This window comes from Trichoderma ghanense (genome assembly GCF_004382785.1).
Source record: "Trichoderma ghanense strain CCMA-1212 chromosome Unknown scaffold_3, whole genome shotgun sequence".
NCBI classification, from domain to species: domain Eukaryota; kingdom Fungi; phylum Ascomycota; class Sordariomycetes; order Hypocreales; family Hypocreaceae; genus Trichoderma; species Trichoderma ghanense.
The window spans coordinates 545,421-562,539 of record NW_027395666.1 but is presented as its reverse complement, the minus strand read 5'-3'; the positions used below and the strand labels follow the sequence as shown (position 1 = coordinate 562,539).

Below are 17,119 nucleotides of genomic sequence, written 5' to 3'. Positions count from 1 at the left end.
TGCCTGGTTGAGACAAGAGAGAGAGAGACTTGTTTCAGAGGCGAAGGATGTGATGAAGTAGGTGATGATGAAGGATGAGAGACCTGAGGCGTTGTGTAGGTAGGATAAGCAGGTAGGTCTAATTTGGTGGAAGAATGTGAATTTTTGTAGGTATGTAGGTGGATGCACCTTGATGGCTCGATGTGAGGAGAGGAGAGGAAGAGGAAGAAGAAGAGGAGAAAAGTTGAGAGAAGAGAGAGATGAGGCTAACAGAAGACGATCAACACTATTAATAACGGCCCCAGAGCCGGCTGCTGCCTCGTCAGCCCGCCTTGATCTCATCCCCAGCCCAGCCCAGCCCAGCTCGTGGCCCAGAATTCATCGCTCTCCGTGATCCATCCGCTTCCCTTGCCCGTATTCTCAGAGCCGCAAATGCCCAGTCAAGGGTCCTGCTGATGATCCTCTGCCCGCTTCCTCACTACCAACACCAATATGCCCGAGATGCTCTGCATCCTGTCTCCACCATTTGCCGCAGCCTGTCGTCCAACCAAGCAGCTGCATCTCCAAGTCCTCATCGCCCTCAATGAACAAAGAGGGGCTGCTGAGCCGTTTGTCTGACCCTGGCGGCTGTCTCGATCATTCTCCCCCCACCACCGCGATGCTTTAGCGACAGTAACAATATCCATCTCTCCCTCTCAGTAAACTCAACAGCCCATGTCGCCTAGCTCCAGCCTAGCATTCCGACTTGCCGGACCCTTTTTCTGTGATACCCTGACTTGTTATTCTCCCTACTTCCATCGCCGTCTGAGCCAATCTGGCGTCTGGCCCGGCTCCACGTGCAGCGACGAGACGCCATCGATCAAACTTGCTGGTGCCACCACACGACAGCGAACAAGCTGCCAGAGCACGAGCACGCGACTGTCTGTGTGAGGGGGCTTCCAAGCCTCTGTTGTCCACCAGCATTTCTTTCCTCTTCTCTTTTTTTGTATCCATCATCGATCGCCAATCCCGCTCTCCTTCTCAACCTGTTTATTCGTGTCCTTGCTGACAGTGTCGTCCGATCTCTTTCTTCTCTAGAACATAGGGCAAATGTCCCATCTCACCCGCTGCAGATCGCGGCTGCGCATCCTGGGGCCGCTCACCTGAACAGTAACTTGTTGCTTGTGAGCAGATGACACCGCGCCAAGCAGTCGCTGTGATTGTGGTCGCGTGCGACAGAGAACAGTCGTACACTTTGCATATGATCTTCTCGGTTGCAATAGGCTTTGATGCAGTCAGTACGGCTGCTTGGAGTAGATGCATCGGGCCTTATTCTGCATATGCTGTCAAGATGCTGCACGGGTGATGTCATGTCACCAGAAGGAATACTCGTAATATGGTCTTGCGGCTACGTACAAGGCGCTGTCAAATTACGTCTGTCGAGACACGGATGGCCTGCCGCTGTCGTCGCCCGGCATGACAGGTGAATACTGTGATCTGCCCCTCCTTTATCCACGCATCTCGCGTTGCTTGTCTGTATTGTATGCTTTAAACAAGGAAATAGTACACGGAAATGCCATCATTCTATCTCATCGCCCAGACACGGCGTCTGTATTCGTACGGGTAACCGAACGGATGCCCTACTACGCTCATCCACCATCGCATGCTACCCAACGAGCATCTCGACAAAGCCACCGCCAACCCCGAACAACTTCGCCACTGTGTCACCCTCAGCTGCCTCTCTCACTGTAACCATCTGAATAGCCGCGTGCTGTGCGACGCCTGCCGGGTTGATTCGCTCGCCTTGCCAAGGTGATCTGGACTTCAATTGTCATTTCCCATGCTGCGAATCAGGCGGGATAGTAACCGGTGATATCATTCCACCGATTTCGTTAACATTCGAAGAGCTTCACCGAGACAGATGGTGATACGGAAAAAAAAAGGCATCCAGCCTAAAACCCCGCCAGCATTTCAAGGCAATCTTCATCCTCCGGGACTTGTTCGTTCAACGTTCAGCGCTCGACTCCCCACGATAACGCTGGCTCGGAGTACAATGAAACCCGTACCTCAACCATCACGAGTCACGCTAGTCCCAAAACAGACATTTCCAAACTAACTTTTCTTCGCGTTTTTCTCAACGCCAAATTTTCTCTTCTTTCTTCTTCTTCTCATCATGCAACACCTCAACAGGAGCACCTCATCCAAGGTGCGAGGCCTTCTCTTTTCTCGTAGATACGTCGCAGTTGCAGGATTCATGTTGCTAGACGAATCATTTGCCACACGTTTGAGGGGGGTCATAGATGCTTCTTCTGTAATGGCTCCCCATGTCTCGTGGCTACATATCCTTACCTGGCATCGTTTGAAGGAGTGGTTGGAGGATGAGGGCTATAGAAAGGGCATGGCGCGCTGCCTTTTACAACCTTGAGGCAGCTGCTCGCGTTACGTCGCCGTCTTCCAGGTCGGCTCGACGATCGCCGCGATTGGACGCTCAAGATGCTAGACGGATAACAGCACGCTTTTCATTCACCCTTGTATTGCTTGCAAGAGACATCGTCAGAGCCTATCAGACCTGCAGCACGGAGACAGCCAGGCTGCTATCTGTAGAACTCAGCTCTTGCTCAGCATGTTCTCGTGGTGACACAATGTGAGGCTCGGGCAATAGGTGGTTCTCGAAGAGCTCGATTCGGGGCTTGGTCATTGGATCCTCCGACTCTGGTCAAGGCAAGACGGAAAGTTCTATCATCGAGAGCATTCTCCTTGCTCAGTAGAGGGCTAGATCTAGTTCCCGCGGCGCACTATAAGGCCGTTGTAAGTGAGAGCTTTCGGTTGCTGCCCAGGTTGAACTGAAGGTTATGCTGTCGGCCGAGAAGGGACGATTTCAGGGTCCGGATAACGGCAGTTGACGCCGCTTGTAGGACAGTCCATTAGGCCAATGCGTATAGCTGAAGTGTTACAGAGCATTGTTTCGGTGTAGTACCTGGGCGCATGAAGCTTTCCGCAATTCCACGTATAGCTGTGACCGATACCGCTCGCCTGGGGCGGGCACTATGGCACTGGCTTCGAAGATCATCCGAGTATATGGGGACATTTTCATGTTTCGTGATACCCTTCGAACTGAGCACGGATGCACAATATGGGACAGCCAACTCCCCTACGTCTATCGACGTAAGTTTGTCTTGCTTATCGTCGACCGCTCCTCAATCACAGCCTGAAGAACATCAAGATCATGCACTCTGGTGAGTGGTTGTCGCGCGGTCTTTTCAGAGTTCAACATCGAGAACATTGAAAAAGGCTGCGTTTTCGGTGACCGCCCTTTGCGATTTCAGGAGAGAGGAGTGGTAGTGTTAGACGTCTGGCGATCGCCGTATCTCTGGAGAAAGGTTGAGATTGTCTTCGGGCATCATTACACATGATGAATGACGGCTGGCGTCCAGACGTGAAATTTATCCGTATTGTTGCTTTGACCGAGGAACGAATTCATGACGCGTCGTCGGAGGTGGGATTACAAAAAGGCTCGCCAGAGATGCAGATATCGAGCGAGAAGTTGTCGACGAAAGAAAGTCATGGGAGGGTAGCATACTACCTAGGTATGCTAACATTCCCCCCGCAACATGAACTCTACCAAACGGCAAAAACTCTGTCTTGAACGTGCTCCTTGTGCTGTTCCTGCCAAATGTTTTTTTTCTTCAAACATCGCATTGAAAGCGTTGGTTGTACACTTGGAAGCGTCGGTTGCGGCACTGGATAATATCCAACGGGGATTGATGCGCGCAGTCTTTTCCATGTGTCCAGTGTTCGAGTGTTCGCAACCAAGCCGGAACCGACGTCGTCGCGCCAGCAAGAGAGTCAAAATTTCGCACCTATGTTGTCACGATGCTTCCTAGCGAACCGATTTCGGGCGCTGAATTTGGGATCTCTCGATCGATAAAGTGCGATTCCAGCGAGTATACAGATAAGTTGTCCATCCTCGACCCCTGTAACTTGCACATGGACATTGTTCAGGTCATCTCCGCGTTGCTGCGTTAACATTCTATTCCCTATATACAGCCACCTACAGCCACACCTCTTGCAGCAGATGTGTATATACTTGTATTGCGAATTAATTCTAAAGCATCTTACGACCGGTTAATTAACCACATTGCAATACCTATGACCCTATAGTAAAATAACCTATAGTTAAGTAAATGTGATGCAGCTGAATGACTGTGATGCAGCTGATTATAATGTGGTTAATCGCGATAAGGTTAATCGCGATAAGGTTAATCGCGGTGTGGTTGATTGTGATGTGGTTGATTATGATGTGGTTGATTGTGATATGGTTAATTGACCGGTCGCAAGATGCTTTAAAATCAATTCGCAATACAAGTATATACACATCTGCTGCAAGACCAATTCCCAGTCTGATCAGGTGGCTGTGTGTGTGGCTAGTAAGTGATTTCTTTCCTAGAGATAACCTGAACAATGTCCATGTACAGGTTACAGGGGTTGAGGATGGACAGCAAGTTGTCTGTATACTCGATTTGAGCCGCGGCCCGCGGCCCGGATTGCCATCAGCCTTGACTAAAGGTCTGCCTCGCGAAACAAACGAAAAGGCGTCTAGACTAGGTCCGCCTCGTTCCTTGCATGGTGATTGGAGCTCTAATGCCCCGTCCCGCTTCAGCACCACTTGTGCCCGCACATTGGCAAGATTGGACCTAAATACTGTAGAGAAGGTGGCGCCAACGAGACCTCCAATACCATCGTGGGTGAGTGGGTCCTGTCAGGACGCCTCCAAGGTACCTCCATACACGCACATCAACTGCATTGCTTCTGACAAGTTGTAGGCAAGTTCGTGGAAGAACAATCCACTGGCGTTGTATATCTACGATAAATTAATCAATTTCGAATGCATATTTTCAAGGATATCGCCTATTCCTGCCAATGCTCGGCTGCCTTCTGTAAGGCCGACAGTCCCTACCATGGTCATACACACCTAATTGCCAGCTGGCATATCATGGCATATGTTCATACCGACTTCTTTGGGCTTCCTTCCATTACCTAGGTATCTATATGCAAAGTAATATTGTCTTCCCATTTCTTAAAGTGAGCAAATCCCTCTCTCCTGGCGTCTCCCTACCTTATACTGGAAATATATAAACTCATTTCGCTCCCCTGTCACGACCCAGCCTCTTACTAGTATGGTCGCATAAACAAGCCACGACACGTACCCGCGGAAGAATCATGGGCCGAAGGGCCAATAGCCAGGATGCGCTCACCCGCGCTCCGTGATCACTCGGTCGCTCACTCGCTCACAGACAGGGATCACAGGGAGGATCACCAAGTTAGCGGTGATCGCCTCGGGAACAACTTGATATATAAGTCGCATTCATGTCACTCATTCAGATAGTTTAGATAGCCAGTTGTTAACACAGCATTGCAAGCACAATACAGATTGGAACCCAGATATCCACTGCATAAAGTGTATTGCCTCGCTGCGTGAACGTTATTACAAGTTACTGCCTGAAGATCCGACCTGACCTCTCCGTTAACATAAACCTAGATAGCTCTATCGGTAGAGCCATCCCGCTCGAACCAACAGTTTGTCCCTTGGGAACACGTTCTACTCTAGGTATAGGACACCGGTTCGTCACATCCCTCGACTTCACTCTATCAGCTGAAAGCATTTCCGACACAAGTGTAGTCTTATACACCATCTCACGCAGCCTAAGCATTATCCTTAGACCACACTTGATCCTTTTACAATGCCTTATCTCCAAACGAAAAGCCAAAGCTCCATTGGAGCAAGCTCGACGTGAGTCAAGTGGCAGCTTTCTTACAGCTCAACCACCAACCCTTACCCCGTCTCACATTTGCAAACGTCTTCCGGTCATTATTTGGCGTTGCTTCTCGTTAACCTCAATATATTCCACCTTTCTCTCTACTGCGTCGCCACACTTCAGGCCCTAACCCACAATAAGCCGAGTGGTAGAAGCCAGACTCTTGCTCAACAGCGGCTTTGCTGCTTTGCTGATAACTAAGAGGCGTCCAACTGAGAGTCCTCTTTGCCTTCCCTCATCCAAGGCGGTATAAGCCGACGCACAGGCGGAACAAAAGCACACACTGTCCTCATTGCCACTTTGATGCTACTTCAGTCATCCTTGAGCTCCTACAGCTTAACCTTCCCTTTTACTCCCTCCGCCCATTTTCGCAACCATTTCACCCATTGTCACAAAAACACTGAGAGTGTCCCTTGACAACTTGACATGTCTCACCGTTCTTATTGTTTCTTCGCAGTGCTTCCGAAGACGCCTGGAGCACCGCAGCCAGGAGCGGCTCGCCTCCGCCGCCATCTCAAGTGACTATCCCTGTCGTCATGCCGACAAGCAACACGAGCAACACCGAGCCACCGCAAATCAGGGATCAGAATGTTGTCCTTCTTGGGATCGGTTCGCAGTTCCCAATCATTGGTATGTCCTATCAACTAATATGATTCACATCTTCCTATACGAACGTATACTTACTCTCGTCCACTTATATCAGATGACTCTGTCCAAAACGCGGATATCCTTCCCGATCTTTAAGGATATTCCGTCACATCTCGTCTATATTCTGGCACGGCGTACTAATCACGGTTTTTTGGAGTTTGTTTGTGAAGATGCGCGTTACCATGTTAGATTCTTGGTTCGAGGGGATATGGATGTCTAGCGCGGATCTCAACAATTCAACTTGATGTAGCGTTTCTGTTTGTTCAGCGATTTACTGAAGTAGAACATGGCGGAAAGGTGTCAGGTACTACAAAGCGGCCCACAATAGAACAATCTTGCTTGGAATTCTCTGTGGAACTCTTCCCTTAACGCTTCCAAAGGCGACGGATACTGCGCACATTTCTCAGCTGCTTATGTGCGGATAACCTTCGCCTTTAGACGTCCCCATGTATTACCTGGCCTGCAGCTTCTCTGGCCGTACCACCGGGTTATTCCAACCTACCTTACTACATCTCAGTACCTTTTCTGGGACCAGCCACCGAACAGCCGCCAGCGCCTCGTGCCCTTCCTACTCCGGCAATTTTGGGGCAACAATACTGTAATTGACTGCTGAGACTGAGCTTGAACCGCGAATATCTCACCCAGTCATGCAGTCAAACGGGTTGCACTTTTGCCGTTTGCTGAGAATGTGCAAAGTGAAGGGGTGATTGATTGACAGGCCTCAATCCAGCAGAGCCAACCCATGTCAGTAGGGTCGCAGCAGAAAGCTACTGCGTAATTCGTACATGTACACTGGTGATAGTGTAAGTGCAGCCTTTGAACTGATAACGTGTACGAAGCCGGCATGTCCTGCGGCAGGGCGGCGAACCAATCAGGACTTTACTTTGCTATACCGCATTTTAGACGGGTGATATGGTTCGCGGACCACAAAGCCAGACATATGTTATGTGGAACTATACATGAGGCTTGCTCCCTTTACAATCTTTACGAAAAGTTTCTATAAAGGCATGATCGTGTTCGCCTGTTCTCGACCATCTTCTAAGCCGTCAAGAACTCAATTTCCTCATCTTAACGGGCTCAGTGGTCCACCCAACAATCATATCCTACCTTCGTAATCCTCAAGTACTCTAGCTGACGAGGAGGGAGTCAAACTTTGGCATTGAATTGATTATCTCTATCTGCCATGATAGTATGTCCAATATAATTCTCTTTATAAACATCTCAGGAAAGCGTCGGACTCATGGAGCACTCGAGCAAGAGCTGGCTCTCCGCGACCAGGCCGCGAGCTAAACGGCGCTCACAACACCAAGATACAGAACAACAGCACCGCTGAGAAAATGCAGAACGATGCTCTCTTAGAAATAGCTTCACAGTTTTCTGCGATCGGTAAGTTCTCGAATTACAACTGGTACCCACCTAGGAGAATTGGACTGGCTAATACATATTCTATTCTTAAGATGATTCGGTTGAGGTTGAATCTCCTTCCACATCTTTGAGCCCTCGATGCTTCATATATATACAACGTCATGGATATATTGGAGACTTGATTTGGGCACTACTAGTGAATTTCCTGATTGAGCCAGTGATGGGCAAGGGAAGGCGCCGCTGCTACCTTGCATATCCTGCGAACAGAGGCGTATGCGATTATAACTCCTAGGTACATTTATTTGTGTATGATCTAAACGCGTATCACTGCGCTATAAGAACACGAGGATTGGCAGCCACCTCTTTTATTTCTCCTTGACACATGTTCCACTTGTCGGAAATCGCGGTATCTATAGTTGCACGACTCCATAGGTATCCTTGGATAATCTACCTTATGTGCAGCCATCCGCCATCTGACTGTGTACATGCCGGTCGATGTGCCTTGCGCTATGACGACGCCTCCAAGTGGGCCAAACACGCCGGCGCCTTGATGAGGCTCGGATATCCGCGCCGAGTGAAGAACCGGTGCGTTTCCTTAACCCAGTGTAGACTAGTCACTACTTAGCTCATCCACGTAATCCGACTTCAAGCTTCAAACGTACCTGGAAACTACACCCAACCAACAGCTTGGACATGCAAGGCAGGCTGCCATGACGCACCAGCCTCCTTGTTCCACTGCACCGCGAACAACTTCATCCATCTTGTTCGCTCGCACACAATGGCCATCACGCTCCACCCCTTCCCCCGTCTTCCCCCCGAGCTTTGCCTCCAGATCCACGCCTCGTCCACATCAGCGCGAGGCCAACACAACTGGACCGCTGGAACCGCATCGCCCTGCACGAACTCTCCTCGCCGATGCCTCCGCCTGCAGTGATGCATGTATGCCGCGAGTCCCGTCAGTGCGCGCCGTACCAGAAGCCCTTCTTCACCATTGTGCCCGGCGAGCCTGAGCATCGGTACGTCTGGGTCGACTTTTAACGGGACATGATCTGGCTCGCAGACAGCAAACTGGAATGGCTTGCGCCGTATCAGGCCGACATCCAACGGTTTAGATTTACAGGCCCACCTGGCGACCGCGATCACTTGACCTTCGAGACCTTTGGTCTAGTCACAAGTTCATGGCGCCGTTTACTGCCCTGCGGAAGCTGCACCTGGCTTTATCGGATTGTTTCTTTGCCTGTGGCTCAACATGGGGTGGCCCGGGCTACGGAGAATGTGCCCGGGAAACTGTCCGGTTCCTTGACCTCAATACAGGTCTCTTGTTGACTGGTCCTCAGCTGGATATGGCCTGCACTTGGGAGTGGCAGCAGTGGGGAAGAGTGATTAACATGTTTGATTTTGATTACGAGCTTCGGTTTATGATTGACAACGACACCGGGTTAGATTTACCGGAGCTTGCAAAGGTAGAATGAGTCACTCTCGACAGGACGAATCAGCTCTGCCGCTTTCTGAACTTTCACGAAATGCCATTTTGCTGATCAATCTTTGAAGCATTCACTACGAAGAGTCGGTTTCATATGCACAAGGCATCAATGGATGGCTAAACCTAACCCGCTTGCGTCTATCCTATCTTAGCGCAAGAAAGCCTTCTTGCACGGAATTTCATCGCCGTTGCTTATTCTCGAGTGGCTGTTGTCGGTTTGTTCGCTGGCGCAGAAGTGTATCAGCACGGAATCCACGCCGGTATGCTCAGTCGCTTTCTCCAAGACGTGGAGGGCGGTAAGGCTCTTCCCAGCTCCCTCGTTGTCCAGCTCTGGCCCCGAAAGCGGTCGAGGAGCCGACTATGCGATTGGCATCATTACAGACCCCGTCCAGGACTTGGCTTCTGACTCAGGAGACTCTGTGGACCTGGACAGCTGGGAATTGCGTGTCTGAAGGCTTCAAGGGTTTCATGACCGTCCCCCTACGAGTCCCTCAGCCAGGTTGAGGTCACTGACGGCTCAATGAAGTCACCATCTCCCACAATGCGGCCATCCAAAGAGGCTCACGTCTGGGCAAAGCCGAGACTTGCTGCAAGGCCCGCCGCTTGCAGGACCACCACAGTTCCCGTCTGGTGTTGGCTGCTCTGCCGTCGCCCAGCGATGCGGCATCAGCCAGTCAGACTTGCACAAGTACAATCCCGCCAAGGACTAATGCAAAACAGTCATCGCAGACCAAAGAGTATGCTGCTCTGTCGACACCATGCCGTAAGTCCGACAGCACTTGCCAGACCACGTCTGTCTTTGGCGGTGATTTCTGCGCGTCCATGGCCCAGGAGTGCGGACTCAGGATAGTAGAATTTACAACATTGCACAGCCACGACAATGAGTTCTATTCGTTTTTTTGGTGGTTGGCCAAGCTGTGTGCTGCCTGACATTGTTGCCAAGCCTCGCAAAGACGGCTCCTGCTTTGTCTATACCATCAAGAAGGACGACGGCTGCTTTTCCATTGCTGTCTCACGCGGAATCACTGTGGCAAAGATTGAGTAGTGTAACAAGAAGACATGGGGCTGGAGCGGGTGCAAGCTACTGAACGAAAAGGCACAGATCTGTCTCAGCACGGGGACGCCTTCTTGCCCCGTGTCTGTCTCCAACGCTGTCTGCGGACCGCAGGTCGTTGGTACCAGCGTTAAAAACCTGCATGTACGAACTTGGGATGCTGGATAGCCGCACGCAATCATCAGAGGCTCGCCTCTGACGAAGACGGCGAGAATTGCCTACTACGAATTCTGGTACCCAAACCACAAGTGCCTACATATGAATGTCGACCAGATTGACACAACCAAGTACACGCACCTTCATTTCGCCTTTGCAGTTCAACCACTTCAAGGCCATACCCGGCAGCGCTAAGAAGTTTTGATCTCTTGGTGGCTGGGGCTTTAACGCCAAGCCAGGCACCTTCAACATTCTTCGTGAAGAGCCACCAAAGCTGCAAAACGAGCTCCTTTCCAGAGGAATGTTGATGCCTCTGTCAAACAGCACAACCTTGACTGCCTCGATGTCGACTGGAAATAGCCTGGCGTAAGTCTCTCCGTCTCTGCAACCCCCGTATTTCGTCTCTGTCCCTACCAACAGGGTGAAAGAAATCACCGCCGGTCAGTCACTACAAATCTAGAGTGTCTATCCAGCTTCCCAAGTTTATACATACAGAGTTTAGATTCTATATACTCTAGTTTCCAGATATTAATAGAAGCCTATACTTAGACTAGAATATTTTAGAGATAGTAGCAGATAGTAGAATATTTGCTCTAGTTATAGTAGCAGTAATACAGATATAATCCGATGGGATCATGGATAGCCACTCTTTGAATCCGGATGTGATGGGCGGCCGTGTCAATTCTCACCCCCTTGGCTACCCATCTCCCTCATGCTCACAATGTGCCGTCCCCTTTGCCTCAACTACTCGGCGTTTAATAAAGGATGATGCTGACACATATCTGTAAAAAGGCCTCCGATTTCCCCGGCATTCCTTCTGGAGATGCAGACTTCGGCAAGGATTACTATGAGACGTTAATTGCTCCCAAATCGGCTCGGGACAGAAGCAAGTCTATGTCACTCGCAGCTCCGGCGTCTTAGTGATATCTTGAGGCCTTTTCTATCAAAAAGTTCGGAGTCAATATTGACTACGTCGTCTACATGACCTATGATCTGCACAGCCAATGGGATCATAATAACTGGTGGGCTTCTCTGAGCTGTCCAACCGGCAACTGTCTTCGCTCTCATGTCAACATCACCGAGACCACGGACGCCTTGTCCATGATCACAAAGGCAGGTGTGCCATCCAGCAAGGTCGTGGTGGGCATCGCCAGCTATGAGCGCTCATCCAAAATGGGCCGGGCTGGATGCACAGGACCAACGTCTCACTCGACAACGGCTATGAAGAGGAGTTCAAGATTTTTGAGGAGTACACCGTCGAGCAGATCCCGTTTCAGATCAATGCCTTCATGGGCAACGGACACGCCAGTGATTTCCTCACATGATGAGAGGCGCCGCTCCGCACTTGCTGCTCCAGTTGCCAGTTTGCCAACTGTGTTGGGAATTGCGACAATTCAGACGACTGCAAGGATGGCTTTGGCACGCATAAGTCGACATGTCCAACCGTTTATAGGGATGGAGCTGATGGGATCGCACTGGTACAACACCGTCGTGCCTAACGTGACGTACACTTTGCATGATTCTGATGGCTTCTGCGAGGCTGTCAATAGGGGCTATGGGAATGGAAGGGATTGAATCCAATTCGGTGATACCGACGTGAGAGGGTCAAGCGGATGTCAGTTCAGCACGCTGGCGGGTGCGGGCTTGAGCCACGAGTCTTGGTCAAGGGCAGCGAATGAGAGGAGGTGGCATGAAGTCGAAGATGCTGCGAAAGTGGGATCGATCAAGACCAAATTGGACCAGGTTGATAAGGCACGAGGAGGTTCTTGCAAGCTTTAGGCGCGGCAATACGCGTGCGACGATGCTTGTCGAATGTGATGGCTGTAATAGACCAAGTAGACGGAGCACACGCTCGGATATGGCATCAGGGCTCCGGCCACATGACAAATGCGTGCATGGCAATCCAAGCCTCACGCCTACCTTGTTTATGACACAGTAATAACTACAAACGCTGTGCGCCAGATTGGTCGGAGCTTGCAGAGAGGCGAATGAGCCTGGCTTCTTACGTTTGGAAAATGCCACTTTGATGAACAAGTCTTTGGGTTTGTTCAACGTATATGAGGACATGTACATATAGTCATCAACCAGCCGTGGACTCTGCGAAACCTCCGGATCAAGGAATATGTCCGCGCGGAGGCCACCGTCCTGGTGCCGGACGACTACCTTGAGGGCTCCGGCCATTGGAAGACTAGGATTCGGCGAAGCCGTCCTCACGCGCATTTGCTGGGCATCGTACAGCAACAGCGTAGCAGGATGCTCCTGACTGGAGCCGAGGACCTTGGGCAGGCCACTCGCTTGGATATCACGCCGCTGGCCCGCCCACCGGGAAGAGACGGGCAATGGAGGAGACTGGCTCGATGTAAGTGATGAGGTTGCAGAATGGAGGGACGAAGGTATATGAGAGTTAAATTAGCAGCGACTGGAGAGAGTGGTATCTCGAGAGAGAGAGGCGACGGCATGCATTGTGACCGCTAGTTGCGAATGCGTATGTTATGGCCAAAGGTTGTGAGGCTGTCGTTGTTGACGGTTACATGTGTGTTTAATGCCGAAAGATGTAAGGGGCCCATATTGGAAGCGGGTAGTACTGAGATTCTTTTCGGGTTTGAGTATCAATGCATCAGTTGACTGTACGGATCCCGAGAACTTACTGAGAACACGATGCCATGCATTCGGAAGGTAAGGATTCTATATTATGTCACCATTTGGAGATCAAGAGGGCGAGAGAAAGAGATCATGATCTAGCATCAAAACGTGAATTGAGGTAATGTTACACTAGTATACAAATAGTCATTCATTCATCCAGTCTTACTTCAGCGTCCCAAGCCTCCATTGGCGTCACGCGTCTTAGTATTACCCTCCAAATCCTTGCCATCAAACGTCGGGCAACCCTCATACTCCTGAGTCTTGTGAAGCCCTCTGCTCTCGGGCAACCCCTGCCCGCCCGTAACTTCATTCAGAGTCTTGGTAGGCAGCACCTTGGTGCCATGATGCACGGCCGCAGCCTGATGGGTCTCGTGGACAGGAACAGTTGTGTGGACGACCTCCGGCGCCACAGTCTCCTTGTGGATGACGGGCTGGACGTGCTCGTGGACGTGGTGGTGGACGCGCTCGCCGGCGACGATGGGCGCTTCGGCGTGGGTCTCGTGAGTCTTGTCGTGGGTGACTGAGGTGTCCTTGTATTTGGCGGCGTCGCGCTCGAGGAAGTTATTCACGTCCTTGTCGCTGCCGTAGTCATAGGATCGGTGTTCGGTGGGGAGGACCCTCTCATGATGCTTTTCAGGACTGCAAAACCTGGTTAGCGGAGAACCTCCCGTGCTGATCAGATGATTGGGCAACATACAGAACTTCTTTATGCTCAAGCGGTTGAACAACCGTATGGTGATGATCTTGGTGAATGTCCTTTTCTACTGCCGTGCGCACCTTCTCCTGCTCATGTGGACGAACGTGCTCGTTGGTGACGGGCTGTCGGACTTCTTCGTCCACAGTTGTGTCGTGCTTCCCATCGCGGGTGACGAGGTCTCCAACGGCTTTCTTAACCTTGTGCATGATGGCGTGAGTTTGAGCTGCTTTAATGTAGAATGTGATAAGAAAACAGTTGAAGAGATATTGTTCGAATAGTTGAGATTGAACTCGTGCGTCCTCTACTTATACCTCGTCCTCGTCCACGATTCCATGCAAGTATACGTCATCCCTTCGTCTCGATCAACTTGCTCTCGGACCGCAACTCTAATTCTGCTCCTTATTTTCATTCAGCTCCCGTGGATGTGCACCCCAGATCGGCAGGAGAACGCAAAAAAAGCTCATACGCCGCGATTTGGTCATGTTGATACCGGTTGAATCCATCGAGTGGCTTGCCCACACGCATGCAAGGGAGCAGCAGCAGGATAACCTGCAGCTCCCCAGAGCCATGCAATGGCCACCTTCTATGACACAACGACTATACCGTGGCATATCGGGTCGCATACCGAGAAAAGCTCAAGCGCCATTCATTGGACGCGAATCAACCGAAAGAGGCTCAGCGAGAGCTGGTATTCCTGTGGGCCTCAAGCTGCGAAGCTCGATTGGACTAAGACCTTGTTGCAAGTTAGATCGTCTCTCGAGGGCATAGTATAGCACGTCATACAGCGCACCGTCTGGCCCTGGTTCAGGTTTTTTGATAGTGCACTTCTTTTCAGCTGAACGTCTGGGGGTCCCGGCTCCTACCAATCACGGCATTGTTTCAACGCAGTTCCGGATTCCGAAACAGCATGATGAGACACGCGTCGTGAGCTTCATCGCCACAACTGAACCGCAGCCAGCTGAGCAAGAACAATCTGCGTGAGGCCCTCGGACCTTTTCCACCGCTCCATTCGTCCGCGTCCATTCCATCGTCAGCGCTTTCAAGAAGTGTTGTGTCGTTGGAATGTGTATAACATTCAAGGAAACGTGGGCCATTGACGCCTCAGTCCTGCTCAATTGTGCATTGTTGCCGCTAGGTATGCTTAAATATCTGTTAAACGCCTCTTACGAAAGAGCGGCGAAAAAGTCCGACGACGACTTCGTGCCTCCCTTATTCAAACAACAGCCAAAAGTTGCAAGTGCACATTCATTACAGGCCTTGCGGAAGCCTCGAGAAGAGCATATGGTGCAATTGGCCTCTGACCTCGGCATTTCCCGAAATCAGGTTCGACGCAGGCCGCAGCCCGCTTCGATCGGGCCACGTACTCTCTAGTCCCATGAAGACCAGAATGCAGATTGCATCACAGATTCCCCCGTTCTGAGATGTTCTCAAGGGAGTGGCTAGCCAGTACCCAACGTGGCCGTCCATCGTCCCAGCAAATCCATATCGTGAGTACTGCTTGAAGTGGGAAAGAGAGCTTTGAGGTTTTATATTATGCTTTGATTTCTACAAGTTACATTATATAGAGACAACTTGTTTCATAGTATAGTCTGTATGGATGACTTCGGGATGCTGGACAACTCTGAGGATGCGATGCTGGTTACGTGTAGGCACTCCGCTTTTCAGCTGTCCGATTTCAGCAGCCATCTCCCCATGTAGCCCCATCTCGACAATCTTGCCTTGGTCGTGAATCAGCAGGAATGCAAGTCGGAATCGTAATCGTCGGCAGATGCATACTGGACACAATGACGTGATCACAATTATCGGTTTTCAGAATTTGTATCGTGAGATATTCAGTACGCTGATCAATCATGCTGAATCCTAATAGCCTCATTTGGCTCTCTCTTCAAATTATAGAGCGTGCCAACTAGAGGATGCGTTTCTGGCAATACGACAGAATCAAGACTACAACGTCGGTGTGGGGAGGGCCACTCTAGCAAAGGGGGCCCCATACTCCCAGCCTCCCGAGCAAAGCAATCACGTCAGGTATCTCTAGGCATTTGACCTTGGTCATCTAGGTTATGAGGAAGCCTTGAGTGTGGCGAACCTGGGAACAGCATATGATGTCGAGGAACCACGTAGAAAAGCACATCGCAGAGGCTGTTTGATATTTCGGAGAAACTTGATATCTAAGCGATGTCTAACCCGTCGATCGGGAATGGTGCTAGGATAATCCAAGAGTCCAAACAATACTGAAAGGAGAAAAGGCTATCCGCTCTCGCTCCCTCCATATATAGCAATCTCCTTACCCGGCTGGATTTGAATCGACATGATGTGAAGGTCAGGACATCCGCTGCCCCTCCTTCTACTTGAAAAAGTCTTGATATTTCGCCACTCAATTCGCTCTTTACAAGGTCACGATGCCAGGAGCTCTAGCAGCGTATTCTGCCGCAGCTTGATTTCTTGCGGGCTGGCTCTCGTCAACTCTTCCAGGCGTGCGATAGCTCCAAGCGAAGTCTCAAACGATGCCTTAGAGGAATGGCTATCTAGCACAGCAACATGGCTATCTAGCATCCCAACATTATGCATACAGAGTCAAAACGCTACCACATATTCTTTGTAGGAATCCTATTGACGAAGTGATATGAGAAGCTTATACTAAGACTATAGGAATGTAGCGATAGTAACAGAGAGTAGAACCTTTTACTTCTTAGGTAGTTATAGCATTAACAGTACTAAAAATATCAATTTGCTAAGATGCTGAGTAGCTAAGTTAGAGTGCTTTTATCCGGCATTAATCTGGCGTTTCATAATTGGAGGTAGGTACTCAAGGTGCGAAGATCTAAAAGCATTTAATCTACTTGAAGCAAGACATCAGAAGCTATCTCTGTATACTAAGGTAGTTGAGGCGTACTTGTATTTGAAGGCATAAATCATCAAAGTGCCCAAGCGCAAACCTCGTACCACCACGGTTAGGACGAGCAGGAGTAACATGTATAAGCGTACAGCATCCTTCCTAGGGCCAATATGAAACATCGGCTTCAAGATATTACTGACAAATCCTTCTTGAAAACATCAGCTTCTTTATGCTGTATTTGAATGCAGACACTATTTGAGAATGCCTCGACCTCAAAGCATGGTCTATGGTGAGAGTGCAGCGTGACTTTAATGAATCTGTAATAAGATACAAGGTGAACTCGAACTCTATAAATCTGCAGAATATCAATGGAAGACATGACATAATGTGATTCTGAACGCGTTTTAAGATGTAGGCCTCTCTGCATCTGCAGCTCCGTACCATTTATCTTGGGCCACATCGA

The 17,119-nt window shown here is 50.2% G+C and overlaps 3 protein-coding genes across 3 annotated transcripts; 2 read left to right on the top strand and 1 right to left on the bottom strand.

Moving 5' to 3' along the window:
* Window positions 1–1,147: 1,147 nt before the first annotated feature.
* Window positions 1,148–1,718, top strand: CCMA1212_003491 (uncharacterized protein; the record flags this gene model as incomplete). The annotated part of the gene is made up of 2 exons (XM_073700837.1): window positions 1,148–1,441; window positions 1,523–1,718. The coding sequence occupies exons 1-2, from the start codon at window positions 1,248–1,250 to the stop codon at window positions 1,716–1,718; spliced, it is 390 nt and encodes a 129-aa protein (XP_073560774.1). The 5' UTR covers window positions 1,148–1,247.
* A 7,002-nt stretch (window positions 1,719–8,720) lies between these two features.
* CCMA1212_003490 (uncharacterized protein) lies at window positions 8,721–12,259 on the top strand (the record flags this gene model as incomplete). Its single annotated transcript, XM_073700836.1, is given in 13 exon segments — window positions 8,721–8,726; window positions 8,748–8,803; window positions 8,908–9,250; window positions 9,423–9,714; window positions 9,797–10,163; window positions 10,186–10,297; window positions 10,316–10,468; window positions 10,493–10,639; window positions 10,716–10,846; window positions 11,245–11,376; window positions 11,388–11,400; window positions 11,432–12,022; window positions 12,101–12,259. 13 exon segments carry the CDS (start codon window positions 8,721–8,723, stop codon window positions 12,257–12,259), a joined length of 2,502 nt encoding a protein of 833 aa, XP_073560773.1.
* Window positions 12,260–13,290: 1,031 nt separating this feature from the next.
* Window positions 13,291–14,026, bottom strand: CCMA1212_003489 (uncharacterized protein; the record flags this gene model as incomplete). Its single annotated transcript, XM_073700835.1, has 2 exons — window positions 13,291–13,762; window positions 13,821–14,026. 2 exons carry the CDS (start codon window positions 14,024–14,026, stop codon window positions 13,291–13,293), a joined length of 678 nt encoding a protein of 225 aa, XP_073560336.1.
* Window positions 14,027–17,119: the final 3,093 nt, after the last annotated feature.